At 37.1% G+C, this 18,191-nt stretch overlaps 1 protein-coding gene across 3 annotated transcripts in view; it reads right to left on the reverse strand.

Moving 5' to 3' along the window:
* mybpc2a (myosin binding protein Ca) overlaps positions 1-11,209 on the reverse strand; it is a 45,680-nt gene extending 34,471 nt beyond the window's left edge. The window contains exon 1 of one of the 3 annotated variants that reach the window (XM_073828036.1): positions 11,125-11,209. In XM_073828036.1, coding sequence (XP_073684137.1) covers positions 11,125-11,149 — 25 coding nt within the window. In that variant the 5' untranslated portion in view covers positions 11,150-11,209. The remainder of the gene's footprint in view (positions 1-11,124) is intronic. The other 2 variants (XM_073828109.1, XM_073828181.1) reach the window with 2 other exon arrangements.
* Positions 11,210-18,191: the final 6,982 nt, after the last annotated feature.

Below are 18,191 nucleotides of genomic sequence, written 5' to 3' on the forward strand. Positions count from 1 at the left end.
GGGGTGGGCGATTTTGGACTATCGTCTGTGGTTAAACGCTCACATGATGTTGCTGTGCTACATAGTCAAAAAACGTCAAAAAAAACCAAACAAGTGATTCGAAGCCATTAAAGCGCAATCAGCAGCGAAAGAAAACTCACTTCGCTATATGTGCGCACGTGAAGAGGTTGCTCACAGAGCATTTTTATACTCTATAATACTGTATTACTGCTAGGGGTGCAACTGTACACAAACATGGCGGTTCGATACGTACCTCAATTTTTACTGAACTTTTTCTTTAAAAAATGTCTACCTCTACCTTTAAAAAAAAATCTACCGCAGCTCAGCTTATGCTCTGAACTACAGTGAGCCCTTTTAAATTACAATAAGGTTACAATTAACAACAGAGCCGAACTTCAATTTAACTATGATTTATTTTTAAATCTAATTATCAAACACTGAAAACATTGTATGCAAACATGTAAATTGCACATAATGCAGTGTTTAAATGAACTTCTAAATTAAAAACTAGCGAACTAATGAGCTGTGGACACTAATGACTTGATGACGTAAATGAAATGCTGCTTGACATTTTGTTTACAAGCTGTTTTATTGACTGAGATGAGCATGAGATGTTTATTCATGTTTATTTCACATTTAATGTCATAGTAAAGAGAAAGAGATGATCACGCACATTCGCGCTGCTGTCTTGTCACATCAAAGAGCATTTATTCTTTAAATTTCCTAAAAAAAAATTATTTGAAAGATGAGACTTTGTTTCTATACCGAAATTTTTCAATATGAATATGTGCACCGTTACTGCCTTAATTATTACTATATATGTGACCCTGGACCAGTCTTAAGTAGCACGGGTACATTTGTAGCAATAGCCAAGAGTACATTGTATGGGTCAAATTTATCGATTTTTCTTTTATGCTAAAAATCATTAGGATATTAGGTAAAGATCATGTTTTATGAAGATATTTAGTGAATTTCCAACCGTAAATATATAAAAGCTTAATTTTTGATTAGTAATATGCACTGCATTGTTTTTTTCACCCTCAGATTCTAGATTTTCAAAAACTTGCATCTCAGCTAAATATTGTCCTATCTTAACAAAACATACATAAATTATTTTTGTCGCTTTATAGGCCTTGAACGGTTAAATACACATATTTGTTTGTGTCAAAATGCTGTCTCTGCAAGAATCCACATAAACACAACAATTAGGTGTTAGGTGAAAGCGAACGCTGAAAAAGAAAACACATTTGCAACAGTATATTGGATTTAGGTAGCTCTTAAAGTGACAGCAGTCTAATATTACTGCTGTCTGTCATTCATGTTAATCAAACAACACTGCTCTGCTCACTGCTCCTGACTAAATCACTGTAATTTTAGTAAGAAGAAATATAAATTCAATTTGCACAGTGAAGAATACGCAATGTTTTTATATAATTTGTTTACTTTATACAGTGTATGTAGCATTTCTTATTTGTTTTAATTATTTTTTGCCAAATTGCTTGTAATTAGTTTATTATTTTTATTTAATCGCTGACTGTTTAATTGTCTTCAGTGAGCTTGAGGATTTTTTATTATTATTATTTATTTAGACTAGTTGTAGTTTTTGTTAAATTTCTATGGTATCAAAAATGTTGATGTCATAAAGAACTATATTGTAATATATACTGTTACCTTGAAATAAAATTACTCGCATTGTGATATAAGATTTTGGTCATATTGACAACCTCTATTGAGAATGAGTACAAAATGTATGCTACTAAATAACAAAACACTCTTCATTAAAAAAGGTTCTTTATTGGCATTGATGGTTCCATGAAGAACCTTGAACATCCATGGGAACTTCCAAATGCAGAAAAGGTTCATTTATAGACAAAAAAAGGTTCTTTAGGTTTTTAAAATGTTCTTCGAAATGGTTCTTTTAAGAACTGTTTATGGAAAAGTTCTTTAGGGAACCAAAAATGGTTCTTCTATGGCATCACTGCAAAAACACCCTTTTGGAACCTTTATTTTTAAGACTGTAATCACTATAATATTGATAATATTCAAATTGGTCGGTTAATGATCTCATACTTTTCAACAAGCTAAAAGGAGCCAGTTTAGTCAGACAGTTGCAAACAGTGCAATTCTAGTCACAAACAAATGACTCTTAGAAGTCGATTCTTTTAGTGAAGTTTGTGAATCATTCACAAACTTTCTTCTACACACTTTCTTGGGAGTTTATAACTAAAGTGCCCAGAAGTTTATAATTGTATTCATTGATTAATACAACAAACGCAATTTAAGGTTTATTTTGGTTGGTATTATCAGCATTAGTTTCTGGTTTCATTATTATATCTGTTAATTAGTAATTGATCTGTTTATGTACTAGTTTAGAAAGATCCCTATAATTCCCAACATTACCTAAATGGACATTATAATTGAAATTTGCCAAATTTAATCAAAGTGAAGTGGAAACGAATCAAATGCTTGTAAATGGGGAAACAAATTGAATCTGAGTTCTGGGTCTTGCAGGGTCCGTGGTCTAGTTGCAACAAACCCATTGATTCTATTATTAACAAGGGTCTTCTTAACATAAGGAGTTTGATGCAACTGGCTGCTGGCCTTGACTTCAACTCTGCCGCTGAATGAATATAATGATTTATTTTAAAATATTCCAATTTCAGAATAAACAGACTTTGATGGAAACAGCCTAGTGATATATGTAGTGTTTCTAAGTATATCACAACAAGAAAAAAAAATTGTTTTTTTCCCCCTCAGGCTTCATTCAGCTCCTCAGATCCAGATTGAAAGCAGCTATTTTTACAAGCGGGTGTGTGATGGAGTGTCTTTGGCATTAGAAGCATTTGGAGTGGATACAAGTGCAGGGAGGGTCAGCCGCACATGATGAAGTTTCCCAGTTTTATGAGGATGGAGAGAGTGATTCTTTTGGCAGCGAAAAGGAAACACTTAAGAGAAACGCCACAATATCTATCAGTCTCTGCGTGACAGTACTGATGATTTGAGTTATGGATTTAGATTGTGAATATCTCTTTCCTACATATATGGATAGATGAAGTGGTGTAGATAAAGATTAAGATTGGGGAGATGGTGACGCAAAAACAGGTTGATCACGATCATCTGATATGGGAATAAAAATAAACTGGTTGCTATGGGGTCATGCTGTGTATGTAAACTCAACCTATATAATTTCTAAGAATAGATACAGTTCTACATGAATTCTGAGGTGACTCAACAAAAATATTTACATAAGCTGAAGTTCTAAACATGATTTAAAATAAAATATTTGATTAAAAGGTATTTACGGAGTAAAGACAGGCTATCATAAGAAATGAAAGGTGTGGTTTATGGTGTGATGATGTTGAGATTAATTATGGCCTCTTTACTTCCTGACAGTGATCCCTTTCTCTCTTCCACTCTCAGGGTGGCACAAAGCATTTTTAACAAACCAAGCAAAGTGTAAAACTGAACTTGACAGCAAGTGATCACCATGCATTAAGGTAAAGAGTGGATTAGACATTTTAACTCATTTTGTTTTCTATGGGGAGGAAAACTTTTGAGCATGCTTTGGAGGATGAATAGATGAGATTTTTCGCACATATAAATGTATTTGTTTTTCCATCAAATGCAAAGGATAATTTACATTTGTGTTCACTTTTTATTAGGATTTTTTGTGCAAAAAAATAATAAAATAAAATGACAAGAAAAATGGAAAATGAATGATATACATTTCTAAATAACAAATATATATTGCTGACTGAACAGGGCAAGCAATAGTTTGGTCAAATGGCCCAAAACTCTTTCTCCCTCGTCCCAGGTCAGCGGGCCATCCTTATTTTTGAGCCAAGAAAACACTTTATTACTTACAATACTCAAGCAATTTAATTATTAAAGATACATATTTTTTCTTTTAAAAACTTGGGCATGTTGCTTCTACCAAAATGGAAATTATTTATACTCCGGGTGCTCGGATTTTGGGAGGTGAAGGAAAGGTTGATTTAACAGAGTTAAATAGATACAAATTAGCACAGTGGTTTTGCCGGAGCGCTCGAGGAGGTTTACCTTCCTGCAGAGTTTAGTTCAAATCTAATCAAATACTCATGAACCAGCTAATCAAGGTCATTGGGTTCACTTGAATATTTCATGATTCCAGATCTCCAGGAGCAAGACTGAGCAAGACTGGTGTGTGGAATATGCAACAGCGTCGTCTATGACTATGATTATAGTCATTGACGACATCAGGTCATGCAGTCGATATCCCATTACATACGTTAAGTTGGAGGACATATTCTAAAACGCACAAAAAGCGAGCGCTCCCACATCTGCGTGTGATCCATCATGAAAGAGACGCATGCCGAGGAGTGCATTGTGATGTTAACGGGTATGAGGTAATGCTACACTATCCCAGCTGTAAATGAGACATTGAATGTTAAGACGCCTATCACTGTCACTGTATATATGTGTGTGTTAGGGGGGATGGGGGGTGAGATTACTTAGCTATATTTTCAGGTATACAAAACCACCCTTTGGAGATGTCCAATTGGAAAAACAATTTGTACATAAAATAAAGGGTTGGTGTTAGGGCACTCTAAAAAAGGCTGGGTTATTTTTTTTTACCCAAATGCTGGGTTTAGCCTGCTGGGTCATTTAATTGTTTTGTTTTTAATATTTTTACCCAGGTGCTGGGTAGTTTTTCTGTAACTGCTGGGTAATTTTTAATGGGTTATTAAATAAAGGATTTTTTTTCAATGCAAACGCTAGGTTGAGCCTGTCTCCGACGAAACAACCTAGCTACTGAGTTACAGTCAGAGCGGGGGCTTTTTGCGTGATTTTGTCCTCTACATAAGATTTGGTGTGAAAAAGTGTTGGCCCCCTTACTGATTTTTTATTTTTTTGCATGTTTGTCACATTTTAATGGTTCAGATCATCAAACAAATGTAAATATTAATCAAAGATAACACACGTAAACACAACATGCAGTTTTTGAATGAAGTGTTTTATTATGAAGGGAAAACAAAATCCAAACCCACATGGCCCTGTGTGAAAAAGTGTTTGCCCCCTAAACTTAACAACTGGTTGGGCCACCCTTAGCAGCAACAACTGCAATCAAGCATTTGCGATAACTTGCAATGAGTCTGTTACAGCGCTGTGCAGGAATTTTGGCCCACTCATCTTGACAGAAATGTTGTAATTCAGCCACATTGGAGGGTTTTCGAGCATGAATTTTTAAGGTCATGCCGCAGCATCTCAATACGATTCAGGTCAGGACTTTGACTAGGCCACTCCATAGTCTTCATTTTGTTTTTCTTCAGCCATTCAGAGGTGGATTTGCTGGTGTGTTTTGGATCATTGTCCTGCTGCAGAACCCAAGTTCGCTTCAGCTTGAGGTCACAACAGATGGCTGGACATTGTCCTTCAGGATTTTTTGGTAGACAGCAGAATTCATGGTTCCATTTATCACAGCAAGTCTTCCAGGTCCAGAAGCAGCAAAACAGCCCCAGACCATCACACTACCACCACCATGTTTTACTGTTGGGATGATGTTCTTTTTCTGAAATGCTGTGTTACTTTTATGCCAGATTTAATGGGACACACACCTTCCAAAATGTTCAACTTGTCTCGTCAGTCCACAGAGTATTTTTCCAAAAGTCAAGGTGTGTTCTGGCAAAACTGAGACGAGCCTTTATGTTCTTTTTGCTCAGCAGCGGTTTTCGTCTTGGAACTCTGCCATGCAGGCCATTTTTGCCCAGGCTCTTTCTTATGGTGGACTGAGGCAAGAGAGGCCTGCAGTTCTTTAGATGGTCTTTAGATATTTAAAAACTGCATTTTGTGTTTACTTGTGTTATCTTTTGTTGGTGCGGCCATCTCCAAAAGAACTGGGAATGCCGGTTCTCATAACGGAGGAAAAACTTAGCACACAGACACACAAATTCCTTTGGCCTGCATGCACAAACTGAGAATGAGCAGTGGCCATTTATTAATGATTGCGCACCGGTGTATCACCACGCCCACTTCCAGAAACTACTTGTTCTGAAATTGACAGAGTACAACACAGTGCATCACATACCAAATAGAAAACACACAAATTTATCCATTCTGATTCTAGATACAGGTTTAGTTAAAATATCTGCCACCATATCAACTGTAGAACAGTAATGAAGAGTTATTTTGCCATCACTGAGTACAGATTAATTTTTACGTTTGTTTGATGATCTGAAACATTAAAGTGTGACAGACATGCTCACTCAGCATTTCAGAAAAATAACATCATACCATCAGTAAAACATGGTGGTGGTAGTGTGATGGTCTGGGGATGTTTTGCTGCTTCTGGACCTGGAAGACTTACTGTGATCAATGGAACCATGAATTCTGCAGTCTACCAAAAAATCCTGAAGGACAATGTCCGTCCATCTGTTCGTGACCACAAGCTGAAGCAAACTTGGGTTCTGCAGCAGGACAATGATCCAAAACACACCAGCAAATCCATCTCTGAATGGCTGAAGAAAAACAAAATGAAGACTATGGAGTGGCCTAGTCAAAGTCCTGACCTGAATCTTATTGAGATGTTGTGGCATGACCTTAAAAAGGTGGTATATGCTCAAAAACCCTCTAATGTGGCTGAATTACAACAATTCTGCCAAGATGAGTGGGCCAAAATTCCTGCACAGCGCTGTAACAGACTCATTGCAAGTTATTGCAAATGCTTGATTGCAGTTGTTGCTGCTAAGGGTGGCCCAATCTGAAACATCAAAGTGTGACAAACATGCAAAAAAATAAAAAATCATTAAGGGGGCCAACACTTTTTCACACCACTGTATTATTGTAAACTATGCTGTTTTCACTCAAATAAATTAAATTTGTCTTATATTTTTGTTCATGGATGTTTTTTTCTTAGTAATAAATGCTCATCTTTTAATTATTGCTGTTGCCTCTGTAATTCTGTGTGTGATTTTAATCCAGCAATATAATATTTTTAAGCAATAGTTGACTTACATAAAACAACCCAGCATGTCGAGTAAAATCATTTAACCCAACCAGCTGAGTCAAAACAACCCAGCATGTGTTCTGTCCAATATTTAGCCAGCGCTGGGGTTGCAAAATAACCCAAGCATTTTTTATAGTGTAACTAGAATATTTATATACAAGTTTTTTTTTTTTTTTTTTTTTGTAGATCGCAGCAGTTCTCAACCTGAATAAAACTAAAATCAAATAAAAAAGATAAATTATTAAAACAAATCCCATGATTCCGACTGAATGTTCCTTATGGTTCAGCAGTTGTGAGTGAGGTGGCCAACCCTAGTCCCGCCCCTGAATTGCATTAAATATTTTAACAAGATTCATTTTGACAGCACTAATTTTAAGGTATCTTACAGCCACCTTGAAGTTGTGCTGAGGCCTCCTAGTGGTTCCCGACCCCCTGGTTGAGAATCACTACTATATGACTAGTAAATATTTAAGTGTTTGGGTCAATAAAAGAGGATGAAGCAAGAATATGTCGATAATGCATTACAGAGCTCACAGAGAGCGTTTGTGTCATTCTGCACAGTGTTGTGGTGAAAATAGGGAGATTTGGGGAAAGGGAGCACCATAATAATGACATTTCAGATGGCAAATAAGAGGCTTAAACTTCCCTAATACTCAATACTCGGGGTGTTTCATTAGCAGGGTTACAGGGAGCCGAACTCTTGTTGTCCTGCCAGGACAGAAATGACATGATTCAAGCCTGGCAGGGCAGCACAGGCTTATGCAAAAACAGCCTCAATATTGTCACAGAAGATGCTTAAACAGCACAAGCAAATAATCATTTTAGGACATTTTAGAAGTCACTTCAGTGATCTCAAAGTGTCACAAGCCGGACATTTGACTATTATGGTAAAGCTTAGACTCTTTGTGAAGTAATTTATATTAATGTGACACATCACATGGCTTTATTTCAGCCTTAATGCAAATGCACAATTTATAGCGCACAGCCTTGACCCACTATTACAGTACTATCATTCCAAAATATCCATAATCATGGAGCAATATGCCGAGACACACATCTCCGAACACTTCTCCACTGTCAACATGCCCATTTGTAAAATCGCATACCCTCCTAAAAGCTGCTCAAGGCCGCAGGGCTATTCTGGAAGCTGTTTATTAAGGAATCATGCTCCTTGCCAGTCACTACGGCTTCAGGAGATACAGACAGACTTTATCTTGACAGTTCCCCACTCAGAGTAAAGTGGCCTGTGTTTGTGACTGGGGGACTCGAGTGGAGGGTGGTAAATGTGATCTTTAAAAAGCAATAAACTAAAAGAGAGGCCTCGTGTGTGGTCTGAAGTGCGAAGGCAGGATAAATGAGAAAATGAAAGAGGGACGGAAGGATAGGCAAGAGACACGTCCAATGAAATGATGCAGTTATTTGACACCCTGATGTCATGCTCTTAGACTGGGATTAACACAAAGTCATGGGGCTGAGCAAGAAGGAAAAACTGAATCAGAACAGATACAAGGCAGATCTCAAGAGGGCATGGTGACATAGACAAAGACACTGAAATGACCTTGTGAGTTTTGACAGGGTCATTCTCTGGAGGCAGTTGTTTACTAAATACATGCCCATGACAACCAACTGTTGTACTTCAAAGAATACTGAACATAGTCACAAAGTTAGAACAGGAGCTAACATTTCCTAATAATTTACTCACTTCCATGTATTTTCAGAGCTAGTGCAAAATGAGCATTTGTGGTTAGAAAGTATATACATTTTTATTTTATTTTTTTGCTTTGCTAGATAAGAACATTATTCCTTGGCTGGGATCGTGTAGAGCCCTTAAAAGCTGCATTGCAACTGCAATTTGGACCTTCAACCCGTTGATCCCCATTGAAGTCCACTATATGGAGAAAAATCCTAAATGTTTTCCTAAAAAAGGTTCGGTTTCTTTCTACTTCTGAATATCTAAAATTTCCAGTTCCATTTCCAGTAATTACAAACATTCTGATCTGTTTTCTTTAACAGCATCCACCGTTAAGCAGCTTAGTGCCACAATTACTTGCCCTGTACATTAAATGCATTTTGAGAGTATTACAGCATAGCAGTGGTTTTGCTTATTATCCTCCTCTTGCTAGAGTAATGACTTCTCTATGAGGACGACTTAGATTTGAAACACAACTCTATTTTGCCCTCCAAATCTGCTTTTCTACCCCGAACAGCGCTGCTTCTTTCACCTGAAGATTTTTCGGCTGTCAAATCTGTCATTTCTTTCTGCCTCAAGACATGTACTCCGCAACGAAAATGAAGACGGTCATATTTTAGAGTCTCAGTCAGATACACAAGTTCACAACGTCATTACACGGCTGAACATGGGTATCCTTTGACACCAACTTCTGATATCCGATGCTAATGATTCCATCTGCTGGTTACACTTCAATGCCTGCAATTCACTCTCCTTTAAAAGCTCCATAAAAAGGTGTGGCGGAAAAAGCTTTCACCTCTGTATCGGTGCCAGCGAATGAAATCATACTGTATGTTCAGAACTAACCCCCTTTCCAAAATCAGCATTAACACTTGAAGGACCATATGTGATGTGCTATTGATTTTTAATTGTGCACTACTTCAATCAATAGATTCATTTTCATAAGGATCAGAATTTCACCTGCAGGGTCAATTGAGAATTGAGTGTTCGAATGAAGGACTTTAAGAAAATATGTCTGTAGGCGAAACACCATAGTCATGCAGGTTTATGTGATTTCCTCTGAGTCTTCACATATAATGAGATTTGAGTCCACCTCATTATAAGTTTCATTATAGGTACAGTGAAGTATACACTCTTAACAATAAAGGTGCTTTATTAGGTTCTTCAAGCGATGCCACAGAAGAACCATTTTTGGTTCCACAAAGAACAATTCAGTCAAAGGTTCTTTAAAGAACCATCTCTTTCTTACCTTTTTATAATCTTAAGAACCTTTTGTGAACCCTGCTGAAAAAACTAGCATATGCTGGTTAGGTGGGTTTTGGTGCTGGGATGCTGGTTTTAGCTGGTCCTTTGCTGGTTTATGCTGGCCATTTGCTGGTTTATGCTGGTCCTTGACCAGCAACATGACCAGCATAAACCAGCAAAGGACCAGCATTAACTAGCTAAAACCAGCATCCCAGCACCAAAACCTACCTAACCAGCATATGCTGTTTTTTTTCAGCAGGGAAACAGAAAGGTTCTTCAGTTGTTGAAGGTTCTTTATGGAACCATTTAAACAAAAAAGGTTCTTCTATGGCATTGTGAAGCACCTTTATTTTTTAGAGTGTAGCCCATTGATTAATAATTAGTAATAATGATTCAAGGCTGGAATACACAACACAACACTGCCAGAGTTACAGCCTGGAGGAGTTGCCAAAAGTCCGAGCCAGTCGGCAGATTTTGGGAATTCATATTTCACAGATTCAGATGAAGATCCCGTCCAGATGGAGGATATCAAACATGTTTGATATTTCAAGCTAATTTTAGAACAAATAGTGTATTCATTTGTCATGAGTCTCCTAGTAACAAGGCACATGTTTCTGTGAGTTTGTGTTCAGAAAGACCTTAAAGTCTGGTAATGTGTGATGCTCAGTCGCTTTACTGTATTATGGCCAGTTTTCCTCTGTAACTATTTACACAGTCAAGTATTTTAAAATCCGTTCAGATTTCACAAGTCCAGCGTTAAAGTAATCATCATATAATTCAAACTGGGTATCTTCGGTCTAGTCATCTGAAAACTGACCTCTCACTCCTGCTGCTGCCAGCCCAACCTATAAAATTTATCTTTCAGCACCTGTCACAGATGAGACAATCTAAACATCTCCTTACAACAAGTTATACATACAGATCTATGATTTATGCTTACTAAAACACATCTCCCAGGATCACCAGGTAGTCAGCTAACAAACAAGTTTGAACTAGTGATCAATATTTAACTAATCCAGCTTGATGAATGAAATGAAGAACAAATGGATGTCTTTACGGATGTTAAGTATGGGCCAGACACTCAGTCACAGTATAAGAGCATCATTTACATTAACGTGACATATAAAATGACAAATAGCGGTGATAAAAATAAACCGTAGTGTTAAGTGTAAAAATCGATGTTGAAAATGAACTTAAAGAAGCTTACCTGGCTTCTTCTTCGGTTCAGGCATGGTGGTTCGTCATATGTCGGTCACCCTGACTTTTCTTTCTCCCACACTTTACTCATCTTTCATCCCTTTTATTCCCTCCTCCCTTGGCAAGCATGTCGTCCCCATCCTTGAGAAAGGGTGGGTGAGGAGAGAAAAGAGCGATACAGGGAGAGAGTGCGACAGAACGAGCGTTACTTGAGATCTTAAGGGAATACAACTTGTACAGGAGGAGCAGACGAAAGACAGAGACAAGGGTGAAAAAGTTTAACGTTATAACAAACAGGGTGTCTGTGTTAATTGGTTACCTTGTTGAGGCATGCTGTGAACCAGGCTATTTGCTAATGGCATGATATACTCGTGGATCTATTCATTGACAGCCTGTATGAAGCACATTCTAGTTTCTGCTTGACACCTGTGATTATCATCTATGAAGTGATTCTTACCTCAGAAATTTAAAGAGGGACTTGTCTAGAACAAATTCAGGCTGCTGAAATGCTGTCAGAGGTTAAGTACATTTGACAGGCTGACCTTTGACCTTATAGCTGTCTAACCACTCCTTTCCTTTCAACAAGTATAAGTGCTGACAACTCTCATAGATCTTCACGTGAGACACACTGACTGTGTTTTACAAATAACAAGACTAAACAGTGAATAAAAGCAGTTGTACTGATGTCCTTTGGTAGCGGGTCAAATAACTCACCCAAATACATACATATGCTGACACATAAAACTAATGTTAGTCAGCATAACTTGAAGGGTTTGTTCACCGAAAAAAAGAAAATTCTTTAATTAATTACAGTTAAATCAAAAGTTTACATACACCTGACATATTGTTTACATACATACATGACCTGAATAAGATATTTCACATTAAAGTTGTGTACATATAGTCCACAAGAGAAAATAATAGTTGAATTTATAAAAATGATCCTGATTCTTAATACTGTGTTGTTACATGAATGATCCACAGCTGTTTTTTTTGTTTTTTGTTTTTTGCTTAGTGATAGTTCTTCAGAAAAAATCTTCAGGTCCCACAAATTCTTTGGTTTTTCAGCATCTTTGTGTATTTGAACCCTTTCCAGCAATGACTGTATGATTTTGAGATCCATCTTTTCACACTGAGGACAACTGAGGGACTCATATGCAACTATTACAGAAGGTTCAAACACTCACTGATGCTTCAGAAGGACAATTGGTGTATTAAGAGCCAAGGGTGTAAACTTTTGAACAGAATAAAGATGTGTACATTTTTCTTATTTTGCCTAAATTCCATACTGCCCTTCAGAAGCTACAGAAGATACTTTACTTACATGTTTCCCAGAAGAAAAAGTATGTTAAATGTACCCTGATCTTGAAATTCAAAAAGTTTTCACCTTCCGGCTCTTAATGCATTGAGTTTCCTATTTTGGTAAAATAATTAACATTTTGCAGATTCAGCAAGGTGTATGTAAACTTTTGACTTCAACTGTACTCATCCTCATGTTGTTTCAAACCCGTAAGACCTTCATTCATCTTCAGAACACAAATGAAGATATTTTTGAATAAATCCAAGAGTTTTCTGACCATACAGAGAGAAGAAATTGTTGAATAAAGTTGTTATTTGTCTTTTCTTTGCACACAAAAGGTATTCTAGTAGATTTCAAAAATTACAGTTAAATCACTGATGTCACATGGACTATTTTAACAATGTCCGTACTACCTTTCTAGGCCTTGAACGTGGTAGTTGTGTTGCTGTCTATGCAGGGTCAGAAAGCTCAAAGATTTCATAAAAAAATATCTTCATTAGTGTTCCGAAGATGAACAAAGGTCTTGCGGGTTTGGAACGACATGAGAGTGAGTAATTACTGACAAAATTAAAAAAATTTTGTTAAAGCTTGATATATGTTTAAATTACTGGAGTAATGATGTTGAAAATTCAACTTTGCATCACAGTAAAAATCTATATTTTAAAATATAATAAAATAGAGAACATTCATTTAAAATTGTAATAACATTCCACAAAACTACTGTTTTTACTGTTTGTTTTTTTTTAGTTTATTTGTTAAATGCAGCTTTAATGAGCAGACACTGACCCCAAACTTTTGAACGGTAGTGTATACCAAATATTTAAATATTTATTATTTTTCATCAACTAAAATTTTCAAATAAACTCTGATTATGTTATGAAAAACTGACTAGAACAAAAAAGGATATTTTCTTCAAAAGCCATCAACAGACTAAAACAAAAATATGAAATGAACACTGTAAGACACTGAAAAAAATGTGAAACAACAATCACAAAATGTCCTGTGTATGCCGTACAGATGTCTAGTACAGAGTTTAGTCATGCCCCTAGTGCGAATTCTTGAAGTGTAGAGTTCAGTGACGCTCTATTAAGCCTGACACACCAATAAATGCTCTTTTGAACTTTAATTTGGGGGAGAGAAGACTGGGCAGAGACTGTGCTATTTATAGGAAGTCCAACTTGAGAGGCAGGTGTCAAGGAGAAAAGGAAAAAGAGAAATATTACAGAGGAGTAGAGACAGAGAAGTCGCACGTACAAGCACAAGACATATGCAGTGGAAAGGAAAGTGATATATTGAAGACAACAGGCAGGAAACAAGATACTTCATGCTTCATAGAGTGCTAACTTAATTTATTTGATTCTATTACTCGTAATAAGTGCTTGGTAAAGAAAATATAAATCATATGTCAACATATATAAGAGCAGAACAACTCTCATCATAAAATGTAAGAAGAAAATGTTACACCACTTTATGATAAAATGTCAAGGCACGAGTAACACGCATGCCTTTACGGTGAGGAGATGGCTAATTATAGTCTAGCAGGAGTATGGGGCTGTACTATTGTTTGGGGGCGTGCTGACAGACAGCAATGGCTAGATGGAAGAGGTATATATTAATTTCAAAGCAGGAATGTCTTGGAAATCACATGGCATGAGTGCATGGAGAACCCGAGCCCTTCTGCTGAAACAGTCTATTAATCATACAGACGCTCTTATGTGTTCAGTTATGGAAATGCCAATACGCCACGCTGTATCACTTACCTCACTGTCATCTGATTAATGTAATTGAAAGGGCATGCGTGCGTCTGTTTGTTTTTCTTCTGCCTTGGATCTTAATGGCGGTCCGTGGGTCCCGTACTGAGTGGCGCAAATAGGTACACTATTGATTGGGGGAAAGAGTGTAAGATAATCATTAACTTTGATTTACAGTACAATGGGAACAGAACAGTACAGAACAAAATGAGGTTGTGGAGTACGACAACTGTGTGCTACTGTAATTGATTGTAATCGATCTAAGCTATTGATTAACGTGTGGCCCTGATGGTCCATTCTGGAACTGTTGTCAATGTAGTTATTATCTTATAAGTTCACTACAATGACAGATGTTGAGGGGAATTAATAGGTTATTGGGTGGTTGGGGAACACTGCAGTATTTATGCACACATAACTTTGGTCATGTGTGTAATGGCTTAACCTGGAAAACATTTTATTACATCGTATGTCAGATCCAAGGACAACATTACTAAATGATTACATTATACAGTAGGGTGTTTCTTCAACTACGGCCACTTCTGGCCCTGTGGACTCTTAAGAAATAAACTCTTAAAACACTGCGAGTAGTTGATTAAATTTGTCATTTTCCATACTGTGATTAATTTATCAAACATGTCATTTTCCACACTGAAACAGCTAAAAACAACCTAAGCTGGTTGGCTGGTTTTAGCTGGTCTTCCAGCCTGGTCATAGCTGGTCAGCAGGCTGGTTTTAGAGGGGTTTTGATTACTTCTTTAGCTAGTCAGGCTAAGAGACCAGGTGGCCAACCAGCTAAAACCACCAAGGTTAGGCTGGTTTTATCTTTTTTTTTTTCAGCTGGAAAGTCATAAACATTTTCACCACCCTGTTATTTCCACCACATGTCAAATTATTGAATGTGTTTTATAGCATTGAGTGCATGAAAATGGTATTTTTTTATCTAAATCCACTAACTTGTTTTCTTTCTTCACTGAAAAAACCCCAAATAAAACCAGCCTAAGCTGGTTGACTGGCCTCAGCTGGTTTAAGATCTAAGTAGCTGTTTTTTTTTAACTGGTCTCCTAGCCTGGCCAAGCTGGTTTTAGCTGTTTTTTCCAGCTGGACAACTAGCTAAAACCAGTGTAATGTAATAGAGATAAGATCAGCCAGTCTGACCAGCTAAAACCAGCCTGATCATCTTAAACCAGCTAAGACCAACCAGCATGGCCAGCTAAAACCAACTAAGACCAGCCTGACCAGCTTAAACCAGCTAAGACCAGCCAGCCAGACTAGCTAAGACTAACACTGACCAGCTAAAACCAATCTGACCAACTTAAAAAGTGATCAAAACCCTCTAAAGCCAGCCTGATAAACCGGCTATGACCAGGCAGACCAGCTAAAACAAGCCTGACTAACTAAGACCAGCCCGAAAAAAATTAAACCAGCTAAGACCAGCCTGGCCAACACTGACCAGCTCAAAACCTCTCTAAAACCAGCCTGATAAACCAACTATGGCCAGGCAGGGAGACCAGGTAAAACCAGCCTGACCAGCTAAGGAAGTGGCCAAAACCCCTCTAAACCAGTCTGCTGACCAACTATGCCCGGCTAAAACCAGGCTGGATGACCAGCTAAAACCAGCCAAGGAAGTGGTCAAAACCCCACTAAAACCAGCCTGATAAACCAGGTATGACAAGGCTGGAAGACCAGCTAAAACCAGCCTGACCAGCTAAGGAAGTGGCCAAAACCTCTCTAAACCAGCCTGATAAACCAGGTATGACAAGGCTGGAAGACCAGTTAAAACCAGCCTGACCAACACTGACCAACTAAAACAAGTCTGACCATCTTAAAAAGTGGTCAAACCTCCTCTAAAACCAGCCTGATAAACCAGCTATGACCAGGCTGGGGACCAGCTAAAACCAGCCTTACCAGCTTAAACTAGCTAAGACCAGCCTTACCAAATAAGATCAACACTGACCAGATAAAACCAGTCTGACCAGCTAAAAAAGTGGTCAAAACCCCTGTAAACCCGCCTGATAAACCAGCTATGACCAGGTTGGGAGACCAGCTAAAACCAGCCTAACCAGCTTAAACTAGCTAAGACCAGCCTTACCAGCTAAGACCAAGGCTGGTGTTAGCTGTTTTTGTTGTTGTTGTTGTTGTTGTTGTTGTTGTTGTTGTTGTTTTCCAGCAGGGCTGTATCTAAGTACACATAAACATAATATTTTCACACTTTTTGCATATTATTACCTTAAACTTACTTTGTTTTCTCCACACATCACGTCTTTATATCAGAAGCATTACAGTCACTTGCCTCCTTGGTAACCAAGTACATTAACTTTTTAGAGGCAATATTAGTTGGTCGTCAAAGGATTACGTCATAACAGAGGGACGTAATCCCTCGTGAGGTAGAAAAATGAGGAAATAATAAATTATAAAGGCATAGTAAAAACGTTTTCAAGACAGATGTAATAGGAAATGTTTAAATATGTGGTAATGAAAATCTGTGCGTTCAACGTCTGAATATTGACAGTAAGATCCTGGAATAATACTATAATTGGAGTCATTTGAGATTAATGTAAAGGTCTTGTCATCAATCATTTCATCTGACTTTAGCCGTGTTCAAAAGTGTTCTACATTGGTTTTTCACACATGGCCACATTCTCCTGTGTAACTAAACCACTCTCTAGTGTCCAACTCCTGTCATTACATTTTGTTCTTTCATTGTGAAAACAGGTGCCAGTCGTTCAAAAGTAATCTGAATTTAGGCCATGGATTGGATCAGATCTTGAAAATGGGTTGTTGAAAAGAACAAAAAAACGGATTCTGAATTCGGATTACATCACAAAATCCCATCTTTGTTTTGATCTGGGTTAAATCCTTATCTTGTGTTGTTCAAAACGTTTTAGTAACATTGGGATACTTTTGATTTTAAAATAAGAATTATTCTGCAGCAGGGGTTCAAAAAGTTTATTATGGATCAGAATAATCTGGATTTGGAAATCCCATGTTCTGCTATCTACGATCAGGTTACCCATCCTACTTTTGTGCTGTTTTTTTTTTTTTTTAAATCAAAATTGGATTAGATCACCCTGATACACACTTTTTTTTTTCAGATTTCCAAATCTGGATTACTAGTGCTCTACAGAAGGGAAATGGTTACAGGAGGGGGGGGGGGATAATAATAATAAATATATATATATATATATATATATATATATATATATATTGTATTCTAGTTTTGCATTGCATATACACAAATAACTACTTCTTACTGGTCCATCTCTGATAACTGTGCCAATGTAGTTTACAATCAGTGATTAAAAAAACAACAACATTAAATATATATTTTTGTTTGATATTGACAGCTGTTTGGAGATTTGGGGATATATTACATGTTAAAATGTTGTATTTTTTGGACCAGTTTTAAAGTTTTATTACATTTTTGTTTCTGAAATCCATCCTTATGCTGGCATCAGAACAATCCATTTTTTTTTTTTTTGGATCAAAAGTGTCCCAGTCTTACTAAAACATTTTAAACAACACAAATTGAGGATTTAATCCAGATCAAAACCAAGGCTGGATTTTGTAATCTAATCTGAATTAAGAATCCTTTTTTTTTTTTCCTTTTGAACAACCTATTTTCAAGATCTGATCTAATCCGATGGACAAAATCTGATCAAATTACTTTTGAACAATTTACCCCTAAAGGGTGAATTTCCAAATCCAGATAATTCTAATCCAGATTAAACTTTTTGAACAACTGGCCCCAGGTATAGTGAAGTTAACCAAAACATAGTAACACAGAGAGAACCCTGTAAACGGGCACACATATTGAACATTCACCTACCTTAAAGGAGAAGTTCACTTTCAGAACAAAAATTTACAGATAATGTACTCACCCCCTTATCCTAGATCTTCATGTTCTTCTTTCTTCAGTTGTAAGGAAATTATGTTTTTTGAGGAAAACATTTCAGGTTTTCTCTCCATATAATGGACTTCTATTTCCTGTGTATATGGTGCCCCCGAGTTTGAACTTCCAAAATGCAG

The sequence above is a fragment of the Garra rufa genome, chromosome 1, assembly GCF_049309525.1.
Source record: "Garra rufa chromosome 1, GarRuf1.0, whole genome shotgun sequence".
NCBI classification, from domain to species: Eukaryota; Metazoa; Chordata; class Actinopteri; order Cypriniformes; family Cyprinidae; genus Garra; species Garra rufa.